Here is a 24,195-nt window from a genome sequence, read left to right as displayed (position 1 = left end):
ACATTATTCCAGCAAACAATTATTGAGCATCTATAGTATTCCAGGCTTTTAGTGAGGTGCTGAAGTTACCAAGATTCATCCAATGACAGTAGGAATTCCTGGAAGTTACTAGGAAGGACAAATATAAATAAAAATAAGAATATTATGTCAAGTGTTATTTTAAAAATTCCCAGGGGGGAGGGAGTAAAGTGAGAATTAAATGACTTAATTCAAGCCAGTGTTTAGCTCAGTTCCTGCTAAGATTTCAATAAGTTAGTGTTGATGCTCATTGTGTCACTGTTGCTGATGCTGTCAATAATGACAAATTGATCAAGGAGCATTGAGGAGGAAATCATTACTTCTCTCTGAAGGAGTTGAGGTTTCTCAGAGACACCTCCTTTGAACTGGTTTTCTATTATGACTGGAAGTTTATTAAGGAATGAAGTGATATGGAGAAGAGGTCAGGCCAGACTTAACAGAAAATTCAAGAAGTTCAATATGGGTAGAGGGTAGCTTATAGGGAAAAGAATTTGGGTAAAGTTAAGAGAAGTAGGTATACAATTAAGTAGGCAAGTAGGAATTTACAGAGTTTTTAAAGCATGGGGGTGGGATGATCAGCTTTATTTTTCAAGATGACAACACTGGCAGTGTGTGGAAAAAAGAAAGATGACGAGAAGATTGGTGGCCATGAGATCTGTTAGAAGGCTACTACAGGGCGCCTGGGTGGCTCAGTTGGTTAAGCGACTGCCTTCGGCTCAGGTCATGATCCTGGAGTCCCTGGATCGAGTCCCGCATCGGGCTCCCTGCTCGGCAGGGAGTCTGCTTCGTCCTCTGACCCTCCTCCCTCTCATGCTCTCTGTCTCTCATTCTCTCTCTCTCAAATAAATAAATAAAATCTTTTAAAAAAAGAAGAAGGCTACTACAGTAATCCAAGGGAGATATGAGAGGACCTGAAGGCAGTGATGGCTGCAAAATTTCTATACAGATGACGTTCAGGGGGTCTCAGTCTGGTTGGAAATAGAGGCTAGAGGTTGTGTTTACATAGTACACATACTGGATTTACTTAAAATGTATCTTACAGATCAATAAAAATAGCATTCGAAATATTTTTTCACATATTTAGAAAATATCAATTATTCATATCTAGTATTTTGAAAGTGGCATGGAAAAGGCGGAGGAAAATGGCATTCCCACTGTTTGAAGGGCATGTATAACATTCATTCAGCTATATAATTTTTTAAAAATATCAGTCACATTAACTTGGACACTGCAGAATTCCCATTTATTCTTGTATTTCTTTTTTTTTTTTTTTTTTAAAGATTTTATTTATTTATTTGAGAGAGAGAATGAGATAGAGAGAGCATGAGAGGGAGGAGGGTCAGAGGGAGAAGCAGACTCCCTGCTGAGCAGGGAGCCCGATGTGGGACTCGATCCCGGGACTCCAGGATCATGACCTGAGCCGAAGGCAGTCGCTTAACCAACTGAGCCACCCAGGCGCCCCTATTCTTGTATTTCTTGAGGTAAACTGCTCTCTTCCTAACACCCACTCCAAGGTAGGCACTCACGACTGATCTGTATCTCACTTCAATGACTCTTTCTCAATCACATCTTGTCTAACAGCTTTTAACATTAGTAACCATATACTATGTTCCAGGCTATGGAACTATGCTGAGGGGTTTACTTCAGTTATCTCATAACAATCCTATGATTATTGCTAGTTTTATAGATGAAGAGATGGAAGCTAAGAGAGGTAAAGTACCTTACCTCAAGTCACACAACTAATTAAGAGGTAAAGCCGCGATTCAAACCCAGACATCTTGACTACAGGGCAGTGCTTACTATTTCACTGCCTTTTTATATTCAGTGCATCTAGATGATCTGTGCTTTGATGGGGTCACAGTGCCACAAATAATACCCCATAGAGGTTAATCCAAGAGCTCCTTCTATTTTAGTCATCTCTCCTTAGCTTACTCCTGCTGCCTTTCTCTGCAAGCCTAATCTTGCTGTGAATGAATCTCATGATTATATTCTGCTCCTAGAGCCTTAGCTAAAAGGCTTCCCATCTTTGATGTCTACAAGCCAAGCCAGTTGGTTTTCCCTTGTGGTTGCCACTAGCATATGCCACACAGATGAAAGAAAATGGGGTGGGGAGAGTTGATTTTTTTGTTTTAATACTCCTACACTGACCATACCTTGTTCTGTGTTAAGTGCCCCAGTGCCCCTCCCCCCAACTCTACCCACAGCTCTACCCTTTCATCCCTGTTTTCACGTGGCATGTTATGATCAGGTACTGAAACGTGCACTTTTACATTCATTCATTTTCTTAAGAGAGAAAGCAGCATCCCTAAGGGGAGATGATTTTTAAATCTTTTTTAAATTCCTTTGGCTTACTTGCTCCGTAGATGATATCCCCAAATTCCAGGTTTAAAGCGGCTGAAGTCCTAGACCTATAATCAGCCACTAAAGGGTTGCAGGGGAGAGCGCAGGCAGTTGGGCGAGGGCCACAAACACTGATCGGCTGCTGGGACTGCCCTGGCGCTGTAGCCAACCTGGACTTCCAGTCCAAGTCTGGGGCTCTTCCAGCGTTTCTGGCACTATCTTACACACATGTGAGTCCCACCCCACCCTCCGTGCTCTTTTCCCTCGAATTCCCTGGAATTCGCTTCCTGCTCTGGGGACACCCCCTTTCCCCCCGCCCCGGTTCAGGATACCTTGGCGAGGGGGGCCCAGCACCCCCTCCCTGCCTCCCACCCCCAGTGCCCAGGCCGCAGCCCGCGCTCCCGCTTTCTCGTCTCGCAGGCCGCTCTCACTCCCTTCTCAGGCCTGCTAGTCGACCCCCCCCCCCCGCCGGCTCTGTTCGCCCCGGGAGGGCAGGGCATCGCCAGCTCCAAGGGACGGAAGGACGAGGCGGATACAGTAGTTACAGATGTCGGAGGGCGGGCGGGCGCCCGGCGCTCGGACACGGCGCGCGAGGCCCGCTCCCGCTCGGAAGGAGCCTCCGGTCTCGCGTGCACACAGTGTGGCTCCCACGCTCTCGGCCCGACAGGCCCGGAGGCCTTTGACGGCAGACGATATTGAAAACATGAAAAACACGCGGGGGAAAAAAGTACTTCAGCGAGTGCTCCTCGCGGGTTTGCGGGCCGCTACCGCGTGAGAAGGCGAAGCCCGCCACACGAGGTCAGACCTCCGCAGACTTGACGGAAAAGCCGGGCGGAGACACCGGCACGAACCGAAGCACACAAAGCCAGACCTAAATCCTCACTGAGGGCCGCTGCTCGCTGCTCCGGTCACTCCTCGGGTGGCTCGACCGCCTCGCCTTCTCCGCTGCCTCGCCCGCGCCGCTCTCAGAAACCCGGCACGCGCTCAGACCGTTTGGGAGGCACCGCCAGGAGGGGGCGCGCGAGGGAGCGCCTGGCGGGAGGATTTCCTGATCTGCCTAGAAACTCGTGACGTCACGCAGAAACTTAGCAAGGGTTGGCTGGGACAGGTGGGGGCGGGCCAGGAAGCTAAAACCACAGGAGGGGTTTGCGGGGAAGATACGGGTAGAGAAGCCTGTATCTTGCTTGGTAGAGAGCGCATGTTTGACCCAAGATAATAGCTACCTGGCGAAACAAAGTGAAAAGAAAGAGAAAGGGTTATTGTAGCAAGTAATGGCACTATAAGAAAAACAAAGGGTGGTGCGCCCCTGTGCCTGTTTGTCATGTGGTACGGCCTGAACACGTGAGGCGCCGCGCGCGGGAAAGGGCTGCGCGCGCAGGGGTCGCGCAGCTTCTTGGGTGTCGGATCTCGGTGCCTCCCTCGGTTGGCGAGTGAGGATCTAGCTGGCGTGGGCGCCTGGGTGGCTCAGTCGTTAAGCGTCTGCCTTTGGCTCAGGTCATGATCCCAGGGTCCTGGGATCGAGTCCTGCATCGGGCTCCCTGCTCGGCAGGAGGCCTGCTTCTCCCTCTCCCACTCCCCCTGCTTGTGTTCCTGCTCTCGCTCTCTCTCTGTCAAATAAATAAAATCTTTAAAAAAAAAAAAAAAGAATCTAGCTGGCGTCACTACGGGTTCTTCCTGGGTGACCTGGGAAATGGGTTCCACGGGACTTTTTGGCAATATCCGAAAAGACCTTTTTGTGCCCCGCCCCCCCTTTCTCCAAATACAAATAACACTCTTGAGTGAACGAGCATTCCCTTCCTCACTTCCTACCAAACGTGCCCGCGCTCTCGCTCCCGCGCCCAGGAACTATCAATAAGCCGTAAAAATGGGGATGAGTAAATCCTCTGTTGCATCTCTCCACCCGAGACCCTTTTCCTCCGCTTTTATGTCAGACGTCTTCCGAGGCTCGTTTCTCAAGAACACTCTCCTGCGTCCAAATTGGGCCGTTCTCAGGGGCGCCCTGCGGTGTCCTTGGCTCTCCCGCAGTCCTTGTCCGATCGTGAGCCATGGGCTGAGTGAGTTCCTTGGTGCAGTGAACTTTGAGGATTTGGGAGTTTGTTTTCCGGGGACCAATTTCAACGTGCAGTCCCTGTCTCATTTACTTAACTCCTTTGAGGGAGGCACTATTAGCAACTCCATTTTATGGATGAAGGCTTATTTCTTTGGTATTATGAGTGAGCGGCGTCTTGTCCAAGAAGGGCAGCCGCCTTTCGTGTGCCCTAGTTGTACCAACGCTTTGCCTCCTTCCATACTGACAGTTTGAGGGAGAATGTCCCGAGAAATAGAAGCTCTGGGGCCAGACAAGCCTGTCTATGAATTCCTCTTCGATGTCTTACTAGCTTTGGGACTATGGGGAAATGACATAACTTCTAGTTCCTCTACTGTCAAAAGGAATGACAATTGGTTTATGTATGTGAAAGTGCCTACCATTGCTTTTGACACTAAATAGGTGTTCAATAAATGGTAGTCTGTTTTCCGTTTGCAATCACAGAAAGGCCTTTCCTGACTACCCACCCTAAAACGGTCAGGGTTTATTCAAGGCTGGTTTGTAAGACCTATCATAGGCACCCCTTCAAGCTACCCTCATTTCTCTTTTATGGCTTTGAATGGGTTTTGCTCATTCGTGTTAAATATTTCTGCAGAGTGCTACCAAATCAACATCATAATCACCCCTTGCTAGAAACCAGTCTCTGCCCTTATACTTAGCAGGATTTTTCTCAGCTGCTTATTTTTATAAGGTACTTTGGAATGTTGTATTCTATTTTGTCATATGCTTACATTTTTATTGTCCTTTCCCCAATTCCTCAATGGCATTATCAACCTTAACTTTCATTTCTTTGATTAAAATCTTAAATTTTAGGGCGCCTGGGTGGCTCAGTTGGTTAAGCGACTGCCTTCGGCTCAGGTCATGATCCTGGAGTCCCGGGATCGAGTCCCGCATCGGGCTCCCTGCTCGGCAGGGAGTCTGCTTCTCCCTCTGACCCTCCTCCCTCTCGTGCTCTCTGTCTCTCATTCTCTCTGTCTCAAGTAAATAAATAAAATCTTTAAAAAAAAATAAAATCTTAAATTTTAATATTTTAAGGCTGTTAATATAATCCCATCTAATAAAAATAGGTGTATTGTATAAAAATAGTTCTTAAAAAATTATAGTACTTTTATAAATTGGTCCATAGTGAATTGAATTTTGACAAGTGGGCTTGCTCCAATTGACCCATTTCTTTATGTGAAGGTACTTTCCCAGGGAAGCAGAGAAATCATTCCTTCAAATGGATAATTGCTTTGGCCTGGGTGGTCATGGTTGTGGGAATGGGTTATAGAAGCAGTAGGTTTGAACCTGACAAAAATGGGAAACCACAGCTAGAGGAATGTCCTCTTCTGAAGTGGCATTTCCCTTTTGACTATTTTACTTTGTTTCTGGGCTCCCCAAATCTGCTGCTTCCCTGATCCCTCAAGATTATTTCTCCCTTACCTGTTTGTTATTCCTGGGGCTGTCAATGCCTGGCTCATAGGCATATTGTTTATAGAAGCTACATGGTTGTTTAGGGTCAGTACAGTCTTCACCAGAATTAGAAGAACAGAAAATTAAGGGCTCAAATCAGGAGTTAGGGGGCACCTGGGTGGCTCAGTCATTAAGTGTCTGCCTTCGGCTCAGGTCATGATCCGGGGGTCCTGGGATCAAGCCCCGCATTGGGCTCCCTGCTCAGCTGGAAGCCTGCTTCTCCCTCTCCCACTCCCCCTGCTTGTGTTCCCTCTCTCACTGTGTCTCTCTCTGTCAAATAAATAAAATCTTAAATAAATAGATAAATAATAAATAAATAAATAAATAAAATCAGGAGTTAGTATTAAGTGAATCAACCTTGGCCAGACCATTAGAGTCAGGGTGAGGATAAGATCTGGGCTAAGAAGTAAACAAAGAAAAATCCAAGAATCCAGGTGGAAGGTCACAAATCAATAAAGTTTAAGAAAGCAAGAGCATAAAGCTTGAGAAAGATTTGGGTGCCAAAGTTAACTGTTACAGCTAAGCTGGTTTTAGCCTTCTGCCCTGATGGGTTAAGTCCTAATCAGGACTGACTTGGAACAGAGTTCTGGCATGGGGAAGCGGAGGTAACTTTTATCAGAGCTATTTCCTGAGCAGGCATTGTTTCTGCACTGTCCTTGTCCTCCTAGAGTTCACACTGGAGGGGTGTGTGAATAGAGGCAGAGCCCTAAACAAAAGCCACAGCACAATATGATGATTACTCTTACAGAAATTTAGACTGAGTATTATGGAAAGCAGAAAACCAACAAATTGATGATGGCAGTTGGAAGGTTGGGATAGAAAGTCATGGAAAATTCCAGAGGCAGTGACATTTGAGTTGGCCTTGAAGAATAAACAGACACTTGCTTAGCAGGGAACTGGGGAGGAACACTTACTCTTTTAATCAATATGAATTGAGTACTTAACTTTGTGCCAGAACTATTGTTCTAGGTAGTGGGGACACAGCAGCAAACAAAGCTCCAGCCTTGAAGGAGCTTACATTCTAGTGTTGTCATAGGCAGAAGAATCACAGCATGGAAGAGCTTGGTATGTTCAGGGAAGGGTGAGTTCAGTTGGGATGTTGGTGGAAAATAAAGCTGGAGAGGTAGGAGGAGGACAGAGTAAGAGCCACTTACGCCATGCTGAAAAGTTTAGAGACAGACTCTTCTGCAAGCCCTTGCCTTTTCAACGTGTCAGAGCTGTGGAAACCTTTCCACCAAGGAATCCTGCAAGGTCACTTAATATATAAAACAATAAAAGCAGAACTCCTTGTTGAAGCAGGGATGAGAGGTGGGGGAGGGTGGGAGAGGATCTCTCAGTGCTTCCCTCCCTTCTCACTCTCAGGTCATCGCAACAGCTCGGAGAAACCCAAAGGACCACAGTGGGTTTAAAGCCCACTGCTGAACATAATGGAGGGCAAATATAGGAAAATGGAGAGATGTGATCACATTTGCTGCCTTGGGACAAAATTGCCAGGGAGGATGGGGTAGGACGGCTTATAAGGAGAGAAACTAGTTGGGTGGATTACGGAAGAGATGCTGACGACCTGACCTATGGTGGGTAGGATAGATCCAAAAAAGATTTAGGAGGTAAAACCAACAGAACTTGAAGACTAAGACTGAAGGGGAACAAGAGTCAGAGGAGTGAAAGATGATTTCAAGATCACAGAATAGAGGTCCTTAAGGCTTTCTCTGTTCTGTTCACCTCTTTGATTGCAGGTGTCCTGGGCATCTGGTTGGGTCACTCCATCTTTGGCTTTCATCTGCTAACAAGACCGGTTTGAAATGTCTCAGCAAGGCAGGGTTGGCCCTACACCATGTCCTCATGCCCTAAGTCAGGATAGATACAGGAGAGAAGACTGGGAGGGAGGACAATGAGACCTTGATTTTGGACAGATGGGTATAAATGACCTATGGAGCATCCAGCAGTGAATTGGAAATATGGATCTGAACCTTAGGAGAGAGGTGGTAATTGGAGTTAGAGATATAGGCTCATCAGAAAGTAGACAGTAACTGATGGGATGGGAATAGATGAGTATGCCTGGGTAGGTCACATATACAGAAAAGAGCTAAAGATAGAACCCCAGAGGGCGCCTGGGTGGCTCAGTTGGTTAAGCGACTGCCTTCGGCTCAGGTCATGATCCTGGAGTCCCAGGATCGAGTCCCGCATCGGGCTCCCTGCTCGGCAGGGAGCCTGCTTCTCCCTCTGACCCTCCCCCCTCTCATGTGCTCTCTGTCTCTCTCATTCTCTCTCTCAAATAAATAAATAAAATCTTTAAAAAATAAATAAATAAAGATAGAACCCCAGAGGACAAGCACATTTATGGACCCAGTGGAGACGCTTACCTTATCTTTCCTCTGTCTTAGTGGTCTTTTTTTCGGTTATACTGGTGGATCTGAGTCCAAATTCAGGAGCCAGGAGGTCACCTCTGAGAAGGTCTGGGAAGTGACCAGGGAGAAGACTCAGACCACAGTGCCACCCAGGTCTCTGAATGCGCTATAACCCTCTACCTTGCATGGGGAGAGAACAACTGGTAGAATCATGCCCTAGACCATGGCTCCATAGATTTCAGGAGTGTCACCTGGGCTGTAGACCTGAAGCTCACCTCTTGAATCCTGGTATCTACTCCCACTACTGGAAGACATTATTCTTAAGGTTTACCTGCTAGACTGTGTTGACTATGAAAATACGTGTATTGAGAACTGTGACTATGTTATGCACATAGAGAAGGAGCTTCCATACACTTGATGATCCAGCAAAATCGATGCTGATTCTCTTCACCCTGTACTGTTTCATGCCTTTGAGCCTTATTCTGTTTTCTTTGCCTAACTCGTCCGTAGCCTTTTTTGCATACCGTCCTCCAAGAAGTCTTCACTAATCCCTTTCCTTTGTTAAAGGCCCCTCCTCTGTTTCCCCATGGTACCTTATGAATACCTTTTACCTTAGCAATTGTCGCATGGAGAAATGGTCTATTTCTGCATCGATCTTTACTAGAAGATGTCAGAGACTGGCACATAGAAGCTGCTCAGTAAGTGCTTCTCAAATGGAGACTACAGCAGCTGCTGCTTTGCCATCCAGGCTTTGCGCTGCTCTGACTGGGCAGTGCCCCAGGCCTACCTCACCACCACATCCATTTGGAAGTCGGATACGTCGCTGCTTGGGGTCCCACCTAGGACAGGCTCCTGGTACAGCCCCAGCAGTGCTGCCATTGTGGTAAATGTTTCCCCACCAAGACCTGACTATCCACATTGCTTCTTCTGAAATTCCAACCTTCTGAGGGCCATCATAGTGAGAAGTGATCCTTTGCTGGCCTGCTTTAGGGGAAGCCCTTTCTCCTAGGAACTCCTTGGGAGCTGTTTTGCCCACCACACAGCTGGGTGAGGAAGCATAGAGCCCACACTGGGAATTGTCTTTTTGGCTCAGGTTTATTAAATACTTTTAAAGTACTTTAATAGGGGCGCCTGGGTGGCTCAGTCGGTTAAGCGGCAGCCTTCGGCTCAGGTCATGATCTCAGGGTCCTGGGATCGAGCCCCACATCTGGCTCCCTGCTTAGTGGGGAGCCTGCTTCTTGCTGTCCCTCTGCCTGCCCCTCTGCCTACTTATGCTCTCGATCCCTCTGTCAAATAAATAAATAAAACCTTTAAAAATAAAATAAAGTACTTTAATAAATACTTTAGTTCCATTAAGTCTCTGAGTGTCTGTAGATGCAAAAGGGTCAGAGGTTATAGGAAAGTCCCTCTTCTGAGACCAAAGAACGTTTCAGAATGAAATTCTGAAAAGTGGTCAGTGAGTAAATATCAAGGGAAGAAGAGAGGAAGAGAAAAAGGCATTCCAAGTCAAGGGAATAAAGGCATGGGAATGCTGCCTCCATGACTGCAAGTCCTGTATTTGGCTATAGCATTAGGTCCTATGAGGGTGGCAGTAGGAATGGCCTCCCCTCCCCTCATCTCTTTCAATTCTTGAGCATTAACTCAGTGTTCTCTTTTACAAGGTCTTGAATTGCCCCTAGTGATATATCAAATCCTATTTGCCTATTGTGTGACCACCAGTGGTATATCCTTCAAATCAAAATGCTCCAGAAAACCTTTTTTTTTAAAGATTTTATTTATTTTATTTTTGAGAGGGGGGAGGGGCAGAGGCAGAGGGAGAGAGAGAATCTCAAGCAGACTCCCCACTGAGTGCAGAGCCCGATGCGGAGCTCGACCCCACAACCCTGAAATCATGACCTGAGCAGAAACCAAGAGTCAGAGGCTCAACCAACTGAGCCACCCAGGCGCCCCTCTAGGAAATCTTTCTAATTAATCAGGTTCTGCCAATTAACCTCCTTTTCTCTGAGTCCCCACAGAACTTGCTTTTCAGTTTGAAAGCTTTCTTTCCAAGTAAAAACAGACCAGAGGTAATAACAGAGAAATAACAGCAATGAACAAGAAGTCACATATAGTAGTTAAGTGTCTGGATTGTGGATTCCAAAACCAGGTCAGAACCAGGTTTGAAGCCTAGCACCATCACAGTGAGAGTAGGGGAAGTAACTGAATCTCGCTGCCTTGATTTCTAAAATAGAAGTAAAATTAGTATTTACCTCATATGCGTTGTGAGAGATAAAAGAGGTAATACATACGTAAATACTTAATAAATGTTAGCTATTTTCTACCTTCTGTATAGGAAATCTTTATCCCTTAGATAGCTCTATTTCCTCCCTAATATCTTGAGGATATTTTTTCACAGCAATTAACTCATTGTTGATACTTTGTTTATCATTCTCTCTCACTACACTTAAAGATCATTCACTTATTTAAACACATTTATCAAGTAGGTTATGACAATGATTGAGTGACACAATATATCCTAAATAATTGAAAACAGGTACTCAAACACACATACATGCACATTCACAGCACAGCACTCCTTACAATAACTAAGAGATGAAAACAACCTAAATGTCTATGAACTGATAAATGGGTAAGCAAATTATGGCATATTCATACAGTGGAATATTACTCAGCCATAAAAAGAAATGACATACTGGTACATGCTATAACACGCATAAACCGTGAAAACATTATGCTAATTTTTAAACATTATGCTAATTGAAAAAAGCCAGACACAGAAGTCACATGTTATATGATTCCATTTATATGAAATAATTGGAATAGGTAAATCCATAGGGACAGAATGCAGACTGGTAGTTACCAGGGGATAGAAGTAGGAGTGAATGGGAAGCAACTGCTTAATGGGTATGGAATTTTCTTTTGGAGTGATGAAAATGTTTTAAAATTAGGTAGAGGTGTTGGTTGTACAACACTGTGAATGTATTAAATGCCAATGAATTGTTTGCTTTAAAATGGTTAATTTTACATTATGTGAATCTCACCCCAATAAAAAAAAATAATAAAGAGAGAAAGTTCCTGCCTTCATAGAATTTGTATTTTAGCAAAGGAGCCAGATCAGACAGTAACCCAGTTCACATATAAACAAGCAATTATATATTGTGATAATCACTTGATAGGAAGTAAAGTAAGGGGAGAGGGTGGAAAAGCTAAGAAAGAGCTGGAAGTAGAGAGGCTCTGAGGTTGGAAGGGGCTTAGCAGTTTGAGAAATTGCCAGGAGAACCTCTGGACTGACTCTTAAAGAACCAAAGGCAGTGATCTGAAAATGAGCCCAAGGAGATAAGCAGGAGCCAGGTCCTGTAGAAACTTACATGTCATGAGAGGGAGTACGACATTCAATCTAAGAGCAATGGGAAGCTGTGGAGGGATTTAAGCAAGGGATAAAGAAGACCTGAATTACATTTAACTTTTATCTTTTTTTTTTTTTTTAATGCACTTATTAGCTTGTCTGTTTTCTAGAGGAAAGGTTCTCAACAAGGCAGGTTGTATCAGAATTCCCTGGGGGGCTTATTCTGTTATGTTTTTAAATTTTAATTCTAGTATAATTAACATACAGTGTTATATTAGTTTCAGGTGTAAAATACTGGGAGGCTTATTAAAATATAACACTGGAAGCCATTGTATTTGTGTGTGTGTCTGTGTGTGTGTGTTGTGTAGGGGATTGGCTGGCAGGGATATTTTGAAATAGCTCCCCAGGGGATTTGCCCCTACTACTTCCTCTAGAACTCTAGAGTTGCTCTAGGAGCTTGAAAGGCTTGAAATAGACATTAATTGCATTATCATGAATTCTTTACCCACTTTTCAGGGGTGGGAAGGGTCCCTGGTTCAATGACTGTAACAATTCCAGTGGCCTACTCTCAGACTGGCAGGTAACGCACTTTTAGGCAGAAAGAGGAGAGTGAGCTCTGTGAAGACTAAGGCAGGAAAGCAACAGCAGAGCAGGGTTCATCACTGGAGGAAAAATACCAGGAAGTACAGGTGAGCAGAACTGATTTCCAAAAAGGGTTGGAGGACTGAACTATAAACAGGATCTGGGGTGCTACGGTGCAAGACTAGGTTAGGGATGAAAACAAAGCAGGGAAGTTATATAGTGAAAATCAATCTAGGCTACTCAAAATTGTTGTCTGAGTAGCAACAGCATTGCTTTGGAGCTCTAGAAGCAATTGCACTACTAGGTGTTTATCCAAAGGATACAAAAGAGTGGGGCACCTGGGTGGCTCAGATGGTTAAGCATCTGCCTTCGGCTCAGGTCATGATCCCAGAGTCCTGGGATCGAGTCCCGCATCGGGCTCCCTGCTCCTTGGGAGGCTGCTTCTCCCTCTGCCTCTCTCTCTCTTTCTCATGAATAAATAAAATCTTAAAAAAAAAAAAAAGATACAAAAAGAGTGGCTGGAAGGGCCACATGCACCCCAGTGTTTATAGTAGCAATGTCCATAACTGCCAAAATATGGAAAGAGCCCAGATGTCCATCGAGGGATGACTGGATAAAGAAGATGTTATATGATATATATCTCAAATGGAATATTACTCAGCCATCAAAAAGAATGAAATCTTGCCATCTGCAACAATGTGGATGGAACTAGAGTGTATTATGCTAAGTGAAATAAGTCAGAGAAAGAAAAATACCATATGATTTCACTCATGTTAAATTTAAGAAACAAAACAGATGAACACAGGGGGAGGGAAAGAAAAATAAGATGAAAACTGAGAGGGAGGCAAACCATAAGAGACTCTTAACTCTAGGGAACAAACTAGGGTTGCTGGAGGGGAGGTGGGTGGGAGGATGGGGTAACCGGGTGATGGGCATTAAGGAGGGCACTTGATAAAATGAGTACTGGGTGTTCTATGCAACTGATGAATCACTAAACTCTACCCTGAACCTAATAATACACTATATGTTAACTAACTTTAATTTTAAATAAATAAATAAATAAAAGAAATGCAGAAGCTTGAGCCCTGCCCCAGACCCCAGGCCTACTGAATCATAATCTGCATTTTATTTTTTATTTTTATTTTTTTTAAAGATTTTATTTATTTATTTGAGAGAGAGAATGAGAGAGAGAGAGCATGAGAGGGGGGAGGGTCAGAGAGAGAAGCAGACTCCCTGCTGAGCAGGGAGCCCAAAGCGGGACTCGGTCCCGGGACTCCAGGATCATGACCTGAGCCGAAGGCAGTCGCTTAACCAACTGAGCTACCCAGGCGCCCCCATAATCTGCATTTTAAATAAGAGCCCCAGATGTTTCTTATGCTCATTAAAGTTTAAGAAGCACTGGTCTGTATGATGGGGAGAAAACCCCAGATGACCAGAATGTAGGCTTTGTGAAACAGCTGAAGCACTTTATTTTGAATTCCTTATGATACAGGACAGTGGTTTCTGAAAAGGTATTGAGTTTTTTTTCAATTAAGTACTATAAATCCTGGAGAAAGACCTTATTTAACTGCAGGGAGTTTTCTCATAATGCAAAATTCCTCCCCCTAGAATCATTTCCTGTGGAGTAAAGCACTGGGCTTCCTTAAAGTGAGGCAAAGCCACTTTAAAAATATGCGATAAGAACTCGGCGCTTGGCCAAGTCAGCCCTTCACACAGCTGGATCGGGTCTGGGGCAGCTGATGTCCCTTGGCAGCTCTGAGCCACCAGGATGCGCTTTTAAACAAAGTCAAGTTGGCGGCTTTTCTGCCTCAGGGAACAGCTCTCTGTTGAGTCTTTAATGCTGAAAATGTAGAAAGGAGACTTAAGAAAACTACTTTCAGGGAGCGTACCTGGGAGACTCGGGGAGTTGGCTACAATAGGGAGAGATCAGCAACCACCCATTCCCTGTTGAAGCCCTAAGTGACCTTCAACCTCTGACCCCGCGCCTTGCACAGCGCTTCCTGCGCAGCTTTCCGCCCCCGCCCCTCCGGCCAAGGGCTGGTCCAAGGGGTGTGGGCGTGGCTCTGGGGGCTGGCGGTTAGGGGTGCTGCCTGTTAGGGGCGGGTCTCGCGAGGGGCGGGATTTGAGTAGGCATCCTGGCATTGGGCTGCTGGTTCTAGGCGGGGCCTAGCGCTGGGCTTGTTTGGGCGGGGCAGGGAGTTAGTTGCCGCCTCCCGGTAACTGGACTCCGGCGGCCAAACCTCCGGAGGCCGCGGGCGGCAGGCGAGCCTGCAGCAGATCCCGGATCCGGAATTCCCCGCTCAGGACCGGAATCAGGATCGGCCCTGCCCCAAACCGAGGCTGCGAGGAAGTCGAGAACTTGGATTGGGAAATCCCGGAACCCGGATCAACAAACCCTAGAACCCGGAATTTAGATCGGAAAATCCCGGAGCACGGATCGCGGAGCGGACTCGACACGGAGTCCGGAGCCCGGATCGCGACAGCGCCGGACGGGAGGGAGCGATGTCGGGCCGTGGCGCGGGCGGGTTCCCGCTGCCTCCGCTGAGTCCTGGTGGCGGCGCCGTTGCCGCGGCCCTGGGAGCGCCGCCTCCGCCAGCGGGACCCGGCATGCTGCCCGGACCGGCGCTCAGGGGGCCGGGGCCGCCTGGAGGCGTGGGGGGCCCCGGGGCCGCCGCCTTCCGCCCCATGGGCCCCGCGGGCCCCGCCGCGCAGTACCAGGTGAGCGGCGCGGATGGGCGGGCGGCGCCGCGAGCACGCCCGGGGCTGGGGGCGATGGGGGGCCTCGAGTGAGGGCCCCGGGGCAGCCACCTGGACACAGGGCACAGGGGCCCTGCGTGCGGGGTGCGCGGGACACGGTGGAGGGCAAGGCCGGGTGGTGGGGCAGTTGGGGGAGAGGGTACCAGCGACTCGGGTGGAGGGTTTGAAGCGGTTGGGAGGGTCTGGAGGCTTTCTTGGAACCGGGATTCTGAGTAACTGAGAGATGGAGGAATCGGAGCTAGTGAGTTGTGAGCGAGTGGGTTGAGAAGTCTGGTGTAGATCTCAGGGTAGGGGGTTCAGGGAAGCACTGAGAAAGTTTTGCAAAAGGCCCTCACTGAGAAACCAGGGTTACCCTGCATTGGCCTTGGTCCCACTCTTGGTCTGCGCTGGGTTTTGTTTTTTTTTTTTTCTAGTTGGGAACTGGCAGAGCTCTAGCTGTCTGAGATGGCTCCCAGCTGCTGAGGAGGAAGAAGGGCCTGGCTTCCCACGGCATGGGAGGTCGAGCATAGAGCAAGGGGATCCCAGCCTTTGCCGGGCAGGGTCTACTCCAGGTCAGGCCCAGGAGCCCTCGCATGGGGTGGCTCTGGGTTCGACCAGAGGTGGTGATGGCCAGGCCTGAGGGAGGCGGAAAGCCCAGCCCACTCTGGGCAGACTCTCTTTTTGGCGCTTGGCCTGGTGTCCTAGTGCCCAGGAGTTGATTAGTCTGCAGGAGCGGAGAGGCTCCACCGAGCCCTGCTGGTCTGGGGCTGGAGGAGCCTGCGAGAGTTGCTTCGAAGAGTTCTGTCCTGACCCCTTTGGAGTTTGGCTTCGGAGAGAGAGCTCAGGTTGCAGCTTCAAAGGCCATTGAGAGCCCCCCCCCCCCCCGCCCCGTCCATTATTTCTGGTTGCCCCAGAATGATTGGGAATGGTCCCCATCCTTTTTCCCACTCCCTCTCCACTTTTATTTAGCCTTTAGGTTGTTTCTAACAATGCCATATCCCACCCAACCCATGTGACCCAGCATTTGGCGCACTGGCTTCTTTGCTCATCTCCCAGGGAAGCTGGGCCTTACTCTGTTCCCTGAACTTCATGTCTCCACTAAGATCCTCATAGCATAGGGTATGCATATCTGTCCCCCACCCCAGTTCTGGTCCCTCACTTTCTAAACAGATGCTTAACTGGGGACAGTGATTTTTTTCCTCTTACTCCTCATTCTCCCTCCTCCCTGTAAAAAAAAAAAAAAGTGTCTGAGTATTGACAGAGATAGACCTGGTCGCAAGGGCTCCATCTTTCCCATCTTGCTTCCCCCTTTGGGGATTCATGGGTCCAAAATGATGCTGAGGGGCCCCTGGGCCGGCTAGCTGAGGACTGGCCTTGGAGTCTCCCTGTGGGTCTTTGGCCTGAGAAGGATCTAAGGAAGAGATAGGAGCCTCTCCAGTGTCCTCTGCTCGAAACCCGTGGGCAGTGTGGCCTGGGGAAAGCCCCCGGAGAGACCAGGTTCCACAGCCCTGTGTAGGGAGTGCTCTAGGGCCGGTGGCAAGGTCCAGCTGACCGGCTGGGTAGCCCCCGGCTGCTAGGTTGGGGACCAAAGGGAAGGCACTGAGCCTCTGCTGCCGCAGGCTTCCTGTCCCACCAGCTTTACATCACCTCCTCCTGCTCTTCCAGGGAGGGGGGCGGTGGAGGTCGAAGGGGAGAGGGAGGACCCAGTTCACTCTGGTCGAGTTCAAGGAAGATCCTGCTTGGCCTCTGCAAGTCCAGTTGTGTGACTTCCAGGAGATGGGACTTGAGATCTGAGGGGCAAAGGGGTTCCTGTCCGTTAGGGCACATGAGGTGAGCTAGAAGAGCGAGGGTTTCGGGGCCCAAGCTGGGTAAGTAGGGGAGCCCCTGGAAAGAAGGGAAGTGATGACCCACCTCCCGCCACACCATGCTTCTAGCCGTGGATCCTACAACAGAGGAGCTTAAGGAAAACAAGAAATGAAAAAAACAGAACCCAAAGAAACACAGAAATTGTTGGGTTCACTCCAGAGTTCAAAACAGGTTCTGCTCGCGGTGGGGTATGTTCTCTTCGCTCAGGCCGGGCCAGCGGCTCGGAGGCGGGGCGCCGCGTGCTCTCTGGAGGTGGTGGCCTCAGGCCCGGCCACGTGCCCCTGCTGTCCTGGGTGGGAGGTAGAGGCCCACTTAGGACGTGGGCTGGTGCCGGGCTGGGGGGAGGGCGCCCTCGCACACTTCCGAGGTTCAGGGCGCTGAGCCAGGCCTACCTAGTTCTGCGGGCAGGAACTCAGAGCCTGGGAAGACCCGACCTGGGTTTGTTTGGTTTTTTTTCCCCCCTCTTGGGTTTTTTATTTTGAAGTGGAGTTACTGGTGCTTCAAAGAGCAGGTGTGGAGCTTGGCAGGACCAAGCTGGGACTTCGTGAGCTGTAACCAACCTTCCCCTGGGCCCCTTCTCTCTCTTGGGGGGGGCCTGGGGCCTGGGCGAGCCGGGGGCTCTGTGCCTGGGAAGCGGGAGCAGATGTCTGGGAGGAGCCCGTTCCAGGCCCTGCCTGTACCGCGTTGACTTGGGCTTCCTGCTGCCGGAGCACCTGCCTGCCAGGGGTGGGTGGCGACCAGGAGGTTTTGGGGACCGCCCTAGTGAGTAGCTTCCCGGGGACCACAGGAACCTAGCTCGCTCTCTGCACATCCCCCTGCTTCAGTTGTTCCTCCGCTCAGGCTCAGGCTCAGGGGGGGGAAAATCGGTCCGGGATGTCTGGGGCCTGGACTTGAGGCTGTGGCCACACTGAGTTTTTTTTCTGTAATTTGGCCATGGCTCATTAAGGCTGAGGAACAGGCTTCCACCTTTCAACAGCTCAGATGAATCTTTTCCTGGTGAGGAGAAATTGCAGCAGGGCTCCTGAGGCCCCGGAGCCCCCTGCCTTTAACTCCATTCTCCCAGATGCTTCTACCACCTCTTCCTCCTTTGCCCTTGCCTACATCTCTGGGTCATTTTTCTCCATCTCTGCCTCTGGTCAGGAGTCTGGCCCCCTGTGCTGAGACCATGAGTTCAGTGCCAGATGAAAAAGTAGGGGAAGCATCTCATCTCCACGATACTGGGCCCGGGTGGGAGGGGGGGGGGTCCTCTGATTTGGTGCAAGTCCCCACCCAGCCTGGCTTGGTCGGGTAGTTGTGTGGGTTGCATAATCTGGGCCCTGGGGCCAGCCCCGTGGAGCTGCCAGGGACAGCGTGTGCGTCGCAGAGCTGCCCGACAGGCTTTGCTGAGGGGAGGGGGGCACGGGGCCGGGGGGGCTCCCAGAAATGTTGGGGAGCTGGACCTCGGTGGAAAATCCTTCTGCGGGCTTCTAGAGAAGCCGTTTCTGTCACCCAGATTCCTGGTGACCCTATGACTGACCTTGTATCGCAGGATCATCTTACCTCCGTTCTCCAGTTTGGGACTGTGCGGGCTCAGTTAAGGCCCAGGGGGCCCCAGCGGCCAGGTGGTGTGTGGAGCACAGACAGAGGCCACCCAGGGGCCGCAGCTTTCCTCTTGGGGTCTTCTGGCATCGGGCTGGGGAGCAGGGCAGTAGGGAGGTAGAGAGAAGGGTCCAGGTCTGGGTTGTAAGTAGGGGCCATATGGTGACCAGATGGTCTCTGGACTCTGCCTGAGGCCACCGCCACCAGTCGGGACATGCTCCTGCTGGGGCTTGCTCACCTGCGGGCCCGCTGCCTGACGGGCATGCCAGCCCCTCGGCCCGTCTTCCTCCCCTCGGTCACACCGCTGGGCTGGTGCCCAGAGATGGATGTTGGCGTTTTGCCTACTCCTGTCACCCTGCCTCCGTCCACCCGGCTGTGACCCTGCCCCCGTGCCGTGCTTTTCTCTCTCACTGGGTGGGAGAGCTTGGTGGGGCCACGGGAGCCCGTCCGGAGTGCCTCGTAGCCGGCTGGCCCCAGGGAGCGGGGCATGGCGTGCGGGGGCTGGAAGGCGGTGTGGGGCGCCGAGACACTCCCGCAGGGCAGGCCGTTCCCTCGCGGCAGGCCTCTCCTCCCACCCCCGGGACTCCGGCAGGCCTCATTTGCTGGCCCCGATGCCAGGGCGGGTGAAGGGGGCAGGGCAGGTGTGGTTTGCATTTCTGCTCTCAGGCATCTGCGCCCCTTTGTTCCCGGCCCTCCGACCTGGCCTCTGCGGTGTGCTTCTTCGGGCCGACCTGGCCCAGGAGAAGGATGGAGAGAATGGGCTATGGGCCCCGTGGGGCCCTGCCGCTGACCTGTGCACCCCCATTGCCTTGCCTCCCCCAGCGGCCTGGTATGTCACCAGGGAGCCGGATGCCCATGGCTGGCTTGCAGGTGGGGCCCCCCGCCGGCTCCCCATTCGGCACAGCTGCTCCCCTGCGACCTGGCATGCCACCCACCATGATGGACCCATTCCGCAAACGCCTGCTTGTGCCCCAGGCCCAGCCCCCAATGCCCACCCAGCGCCGGGGGTAAGACCGTCCTGTTTCTCCTCCCTCCACCCAGCCCAGCTGTAGTGGTAACAGAGCAGTTCCTTCTGTCCTAAGAGCTCTGATGATTGAGGGGCACTCCTGGTTCTTCTGGGGGCGGGTCCTAGGGGCTGGAGGGGTGGGTGGGGGGTGGTATGTTTGGACCACTGACATCTTAAGTGAGTTTTCGTCTTCCCTAGATTAAAGAGGAGGAAGATGGCAGATAAGGTTCTACCTCAGCGAGTGAGTATGTTGGGCAGGGGCCTAGGAGGCCTGCCCAGTGGCTGGTGGACTGTGGGTGCAGTCAGGCTCCCCCAGTCCTGGGATGGGGGAGCAGGGAGCCTGAGCTGCAGCAGAAACAAGCCGAATTCCTCCCTTCCTCCAGATTCGGGAGCTTGTCCCAGAGTCTCAGGCGTACATGGATCTCTTGGCTTTTGAGCGGAAGCTGGACCAGACCATTGCCCGAAAGCGGATGGAGATCCAAGAGGCCATCAAAAAGCCTCTGACGGTGTGTGTGCAGCCCTGGCCAGCCCTGGGCCTTCCCAGACTTCTCTGCCTCTCCTTGGCCTTGTTTTCTGGAGGCCAAGCATGGGGCTGCGATTTCTCACACTGCAGGATGCAGCCCATTAGTGGAGCATGAACTCAATTCAATGTGGTGGGGTGGTGGGGCCAGCATGGTTTTTTTTTTTTTAAGATTTTATTTATTTATTTGACAGAGAGAGACACAGCGAGAGAGGGAACAGAAGCAGGGGGAGTGGGAGAGGGAGAAGCAGGCTTCCCACTGAGCAGAGAGCCTGATGTGGGACTTGATCCCAGGACCCTGAGATCATGACCTGAGCCGAAGGCAGGCGCTTAACGACTGAGCCACCCAGGCGCCCCTGGGGCCAGCATGTTTTTAACAAAATATAAAATAGAAATTATAATACTTCACAGTAGGGTAGTACTTACCATAGAGGTATCATTTAATGACATTTTGTTTCAGATGTTTATATATGTATGTGGATCGTGGGTTGTGATTTAAAATGTAAACGTTATAGATCGTTATAGATCACGGTCAGAAGTTTGCAGGGCAAGACTAGAGGATAGATAGGGGTAGTTCCTATCTCCCCCCACACCTTTTTAAAAATAATAATCCAGAACAGTCCCCTGAATGATGAAAGCTTCCAGAGACAAGGATACTTTGGGGCCACGATGGGTGTCTGAGTTGCGTTTAAAGTGTGAGCTGGAGACTTCTGATTTGCCCGACAGCACCCTCCATGTCCCTGTCACACCACCAATCCCACTGTGTTGGAATTGTCGGTAGTCCATGTGTCTCCCCCATAACTGTGAGTTCTTCAGAGTCTGGGACCGGGATTTCTGACTCCTGATTTCCCGTGCCTGACAAGGTGCCTGGCCCCTTGTCTACCCTCAGTATTGATGTGGGAAGATTGGGTAGCATTGTCTTCCAACTTGTCGGCCCACCTCTAGCTGGCTGTCTTTCTCGCTCTTCAGCAAAAACGAAAGCTGCGGATCTATATTTCCAATACGTTCAGTCCCAGCAAGGCAGAAGGCGATACTGCGGGGACCACAGGGCCCCCCGGGGGAACCCCCACAGGGGACAAGGTGGCTTCCTGGGAACTCCGAGTGGAGGGAAAACTGCTGGATGATGTGAGTTGGGAAAGGTGGTGTCTGGAGGGGAGGTGGCCTGTGTGGGGTTGAGACTGGGGTGAGACACGGGGGCACTTCTGGAGAAGTCCTGCCTGAGGGAGAGGGCTCTGCTCAGGCTCACAGCTCCAAGCCAGTTAGAGGTTGGAGATTGAAGATTTGTTTGCTTGTCACCATAGTTATCCTGAAGGTGGCCGTGAAGCATCTTAAGGAAGGAAGGGGGTACCCCTTTCTAATTCAGTCCTATTGGCTACCAGCGGGGTTGCACCCAGAGCCCTTTCCTGGCCCCCAGTCTCATTGCTTCCTTCAGGGCCCCCGTCTTCAGTACCCCGAGCTTCAGAGTTGAAATAGCCCTCTTGTCGGGGGCTTAGCCTGGGTTAGGTTTGAGAGCCCAGCAGCACCCCCAGCTCACAGCCATGACTGTTCCCCAGCCTAGCAAACAGAAGAGGAAGTTTTCTTCGTTCTTCAAGAGCCTCGTCATTGAGCTGGACAAGGAACTGTACGGGCCTGACAACCACCTGGTGGAGGTGAGAGGCCCCGGGGCACAGGGAGTGCAGGCTGACACGCCGGGGGGGACAGAGGAGGGGCCTTGGTCCCTTGGAGGGCCCAGTGTGTACACCCCTGCCCGCTCCCTTGGTGACGAGGTCTGCTCCCCGCCTCCCTGCCAGTGGCACCGGATGCCCACCACCCAGGAGACTGATGGCTTCCAGGTGAAACGGCCCGGAGACCTCAACGTCAAGTGCACCCTCCTGCTCATGCTGGATCATCAGGTGACATGTGTCTGGGGGAGGGGGGCAGGTTCCTGTTGTAAACCCTCCCTGTCCTGCCCCGTCCTTCCACTTTGGTTTCTCACATGAACACAACCCCACCCCCAACCCCCCCGTCAATTTCCAGCCTCCCCAGTACAAGTTGGACCCCCGACTGGCAAGGCTGCTGGGGGTGCACACACAGACCAGGGCGGCCATCATGCAGGCCCTGTGGCTTTACATCAAACACAACCAACTGCAGGACGGGCACGAGCGCGAGTACATCAACTGCAACCGGTACTTCCGCCAGGTGAGCTGGCCGTCCTCCCCACGTCCTCCCCACGCCTCGCCACCCGGGCCCTACCCTCTGCTCTACAGCCCCGCGGGGCAGGTTCCTGGCCACGTTCTCCACACTGACCCTGGGGTGGTCCACTTCCCTCTGTGCCCTCAAAGGCATCACCAAGCCTTTGGTACTCTCTAGATCTTCAGTTGCGGCCGACTTCGTTTCTCCGAGATTCCCATGAAGCTGGCTGGGTTGCTGCAGCATCCAGACCCCATTGTCATCAACCACGTCATTAGGTAAAAGAGCCTGCCGTGCCCCCCCTTTCCATTTCAGAGCCATTTACCTTTGGCTTGATCTAAAAGCCAAAGAGAAGTAGCCAGTTTGGTTTCTTGCTCCCTGAGCGTGTGCAGGTTCGGCCCAGGTGGGTGGGATGAAAGTAGCTGTGTGCTTACCCTTCTCCTGTGTCCTGCCTATAGCGTAGACCCTAACGATCAGAAGAAGACGGCATGTTATGACATTGATGTGGAGGTAGACGACCCACTCAAGGCCCAGATGAGCAATTTTTTGGCCTCTACCACCAATCAGCAGGAGATTGCCTCCCTTGATGTCAAGGTGGGCCCTCTGCCTCTGCAACCTTCTCTGGGACCCAAGGTGGGGGTGGACAGGCTCTGTTGGGCATTTCTGTACGTGTAACACCTTGGGATGGGATCTGTGAGTCCTTTGGGGTTAGGCCTGGAAATAGGGCTCCCTAAGAGTGGGGTCCAGTCTGACAACATGGACTCCCTTCTCCAGATCCATGAGACCATTGAGTCCATCAACCAGCTGAAGACCCAGAGGGATTTCATGCTCAGCTTTAGCACTGACCCTCAGGACTTCATCCAGGAATGGCTCCGTTCCCAGCGCCGAGACCTCAAGGTGTGGTCCTCATCCTGAGGTTGATCCCATCCTAGGCCCTAGGGGATTTTTACCCCCGTCACTACGTCCACTTCCTGGGGCCCCTTGCGCTGCCTACAGCTCTCCTCCTGGCTCTCTGCAGATCATCACTGATGTGATTGGGAATCCCGAGGAGGAGAGACGAGCTGCTTTCTACCACCAGCCCTGGGCCCAGGAAGCAGTGGGGAGGCACATTTTTGCCAAGGTGAGGCTCTGCCCTGTGTGCTCTCTTGAGCTTGTGAGCAGAGGCCTGAGTCACTAGTCTCTCCTCACTCTCTCTCTCCAGGTGCAGCAGCGAAGGCAAGAACTGGAACAGGTGCTGGGAATCCGCTTGACCTAACTGCTCAGGGACCCCCTCCTCTGCCTGGAAGGGGACCACCCTCTGGGGCCAGAGACACACAGGCTAAGGATGGGGTGAGGGGTGTCTCCTGTCACCCTCTGCTCCCCAGCTATAGTTTCATAAATGTAGCGATAGGATTCCTTGTTGCTTGGTCCCCCCAAAGCCTTATACTTATTTTCTACTTCGGCTTTAACTGGGTTCACAAGAGATGCCTCCTCTGCTCCCTGCAGGCCCAAGTCGGTCCGCCGGAGGCTGTTCTTTGACATTGTCACGGAGACCTTTCAGAACCGGGCCCGCTGGCTTGGCTTGTTTACAGACTCCCTTGGGGCCAGTGTCCGACCTGGCTCTGGGGCGCTGGGTCAGGAAGAGGAGCACAGCTCAGGCTCTTCCTAGCCTTTCTAAACCAAAGTTCTTGGCCATTCCTACCAGCCCAGCCTTGCTGCTGGTTTTTCCTTTTCTTTGGGTATTTGCACTATGTGGGAAGCAGGTTTTTCTATGCGGGAACCACTTTTTTTGTACAGGGGTAAGTTGGGGTTTTCAGGGAGCCCTGTTTGGTGCCTCCTTCTGTTTTTTTCTTTCCTCAATCTATGCAAGCGGCTCTGGCCGCCATCTCCTTGGACACCAGGGGGCTGCACCCCAGCTCTTGAGCCCAGGGTGGGAGAGCCTCCTTGGAGGGGACTCCAGTTCTCTAGCAGGGCCTGAGGTACGGGTGTGCGTGCTTGGTGGAGGGCGGGGGGATGGGAGGGGGAGTGGTGGGGAGGACCATTATTGCCCTTTGGAGCTTGGAGGAGGGTGGACCCCAGGGCTTGGCAAGGGCCACTTCTGGCAGGTTTGGAAATTTCCAAATAAATCCTTGTTTATTGGTGGTACCTGGATCTGGTCATTCAACAGTG

The 24,195-nt window shown here is 50.9% G+C and overlaps 1 protein-coding gene across 1 annotated transcript; it reads left to right on the top strand.

The window, feature by feature from the left end:
• Positions 1-14,377: 14,377 nt before the first annotated feature.
• On the top strand, positions 14,378-24,171 carry SMARCD2 (SWI/SNF related, matrix associated, actin dependent regulator of chromatin, subfamily d, member 2). Its single transcript, XM_045888669.2, has 13 exons — positions 14,378-14,890; positions 19,175-19,359; positions 19,557-19,599; positions 19,742-19,864; positions 20,848-21,003; positions 21,432-21,527; positions 21,669-21,770; positions 21,895-22,056; positions 22,228-22,325; positions 22,506-22,641; positions 22,822-22,944; positions 23,066-23,167; positions 23,249-24,171. The coding sequence occupies exons 1-13, from the start codon at positions 14,675-14,677 to the stop codon at positions 23,300-23,302; spliced, it is 1,596 nt and encodes a 531-aa protein (XP_045744625.1). The 5' UTR covers positions 14,378-14,674; the 3' UTR covers positions 23,303-24,171.
• Positions 24,172-24,195: the final 24 nt, after the last annotated feature.

Source organism: Mirounga angustirostris, unplaced genomic scaffold (genome assembly GCF_029215605.1).
Source record: "Mirounga angustirostris isolate CCGP_5_RB_7025 unplaced genomic scaffold, mMirAng1.0.hap1 SCAF_17, whole genome shotgun sequence".
Classification (NCBI taxonomy): domain Eukaryota; kingdom Metazoa; phylum Chordata; class Mammalia; order Carnivora; family Phocidae; genus Mirounga; species Mirounga angustirostris.
The sequence above is the reverse complement of the archived record's forward strand: the minus strand, read 5'-3'. Positions and strand labels throughout refer to the sequence as shown.

Excerpts from the sequence above, each read along its gene's own strand:
- SMARCD2 (XM_045888669.2), top strand. The coding sequence starts at position 14,675 with ATGTCGGGCCGTGGCGCGGGCGGGTTCCCGCTGCCTCCGCTGAGTCCT. Across the intron at positions 21,004-21,431 it reads AGGGAAAACTGCTGGATGAT|CCTAGCAAACAGAAGAGGAA; the intron begins GTGAGTTGGGAA and ends ACTGTTCCCCAG. Across the intron at positions 22,326-22,505 it reads GTCATCAACCACGTCATTAG|CGTAGACCCTAACGATCAGA; the intron begins GTAAAAGAGCCT and ends TCCTGCCTATAG.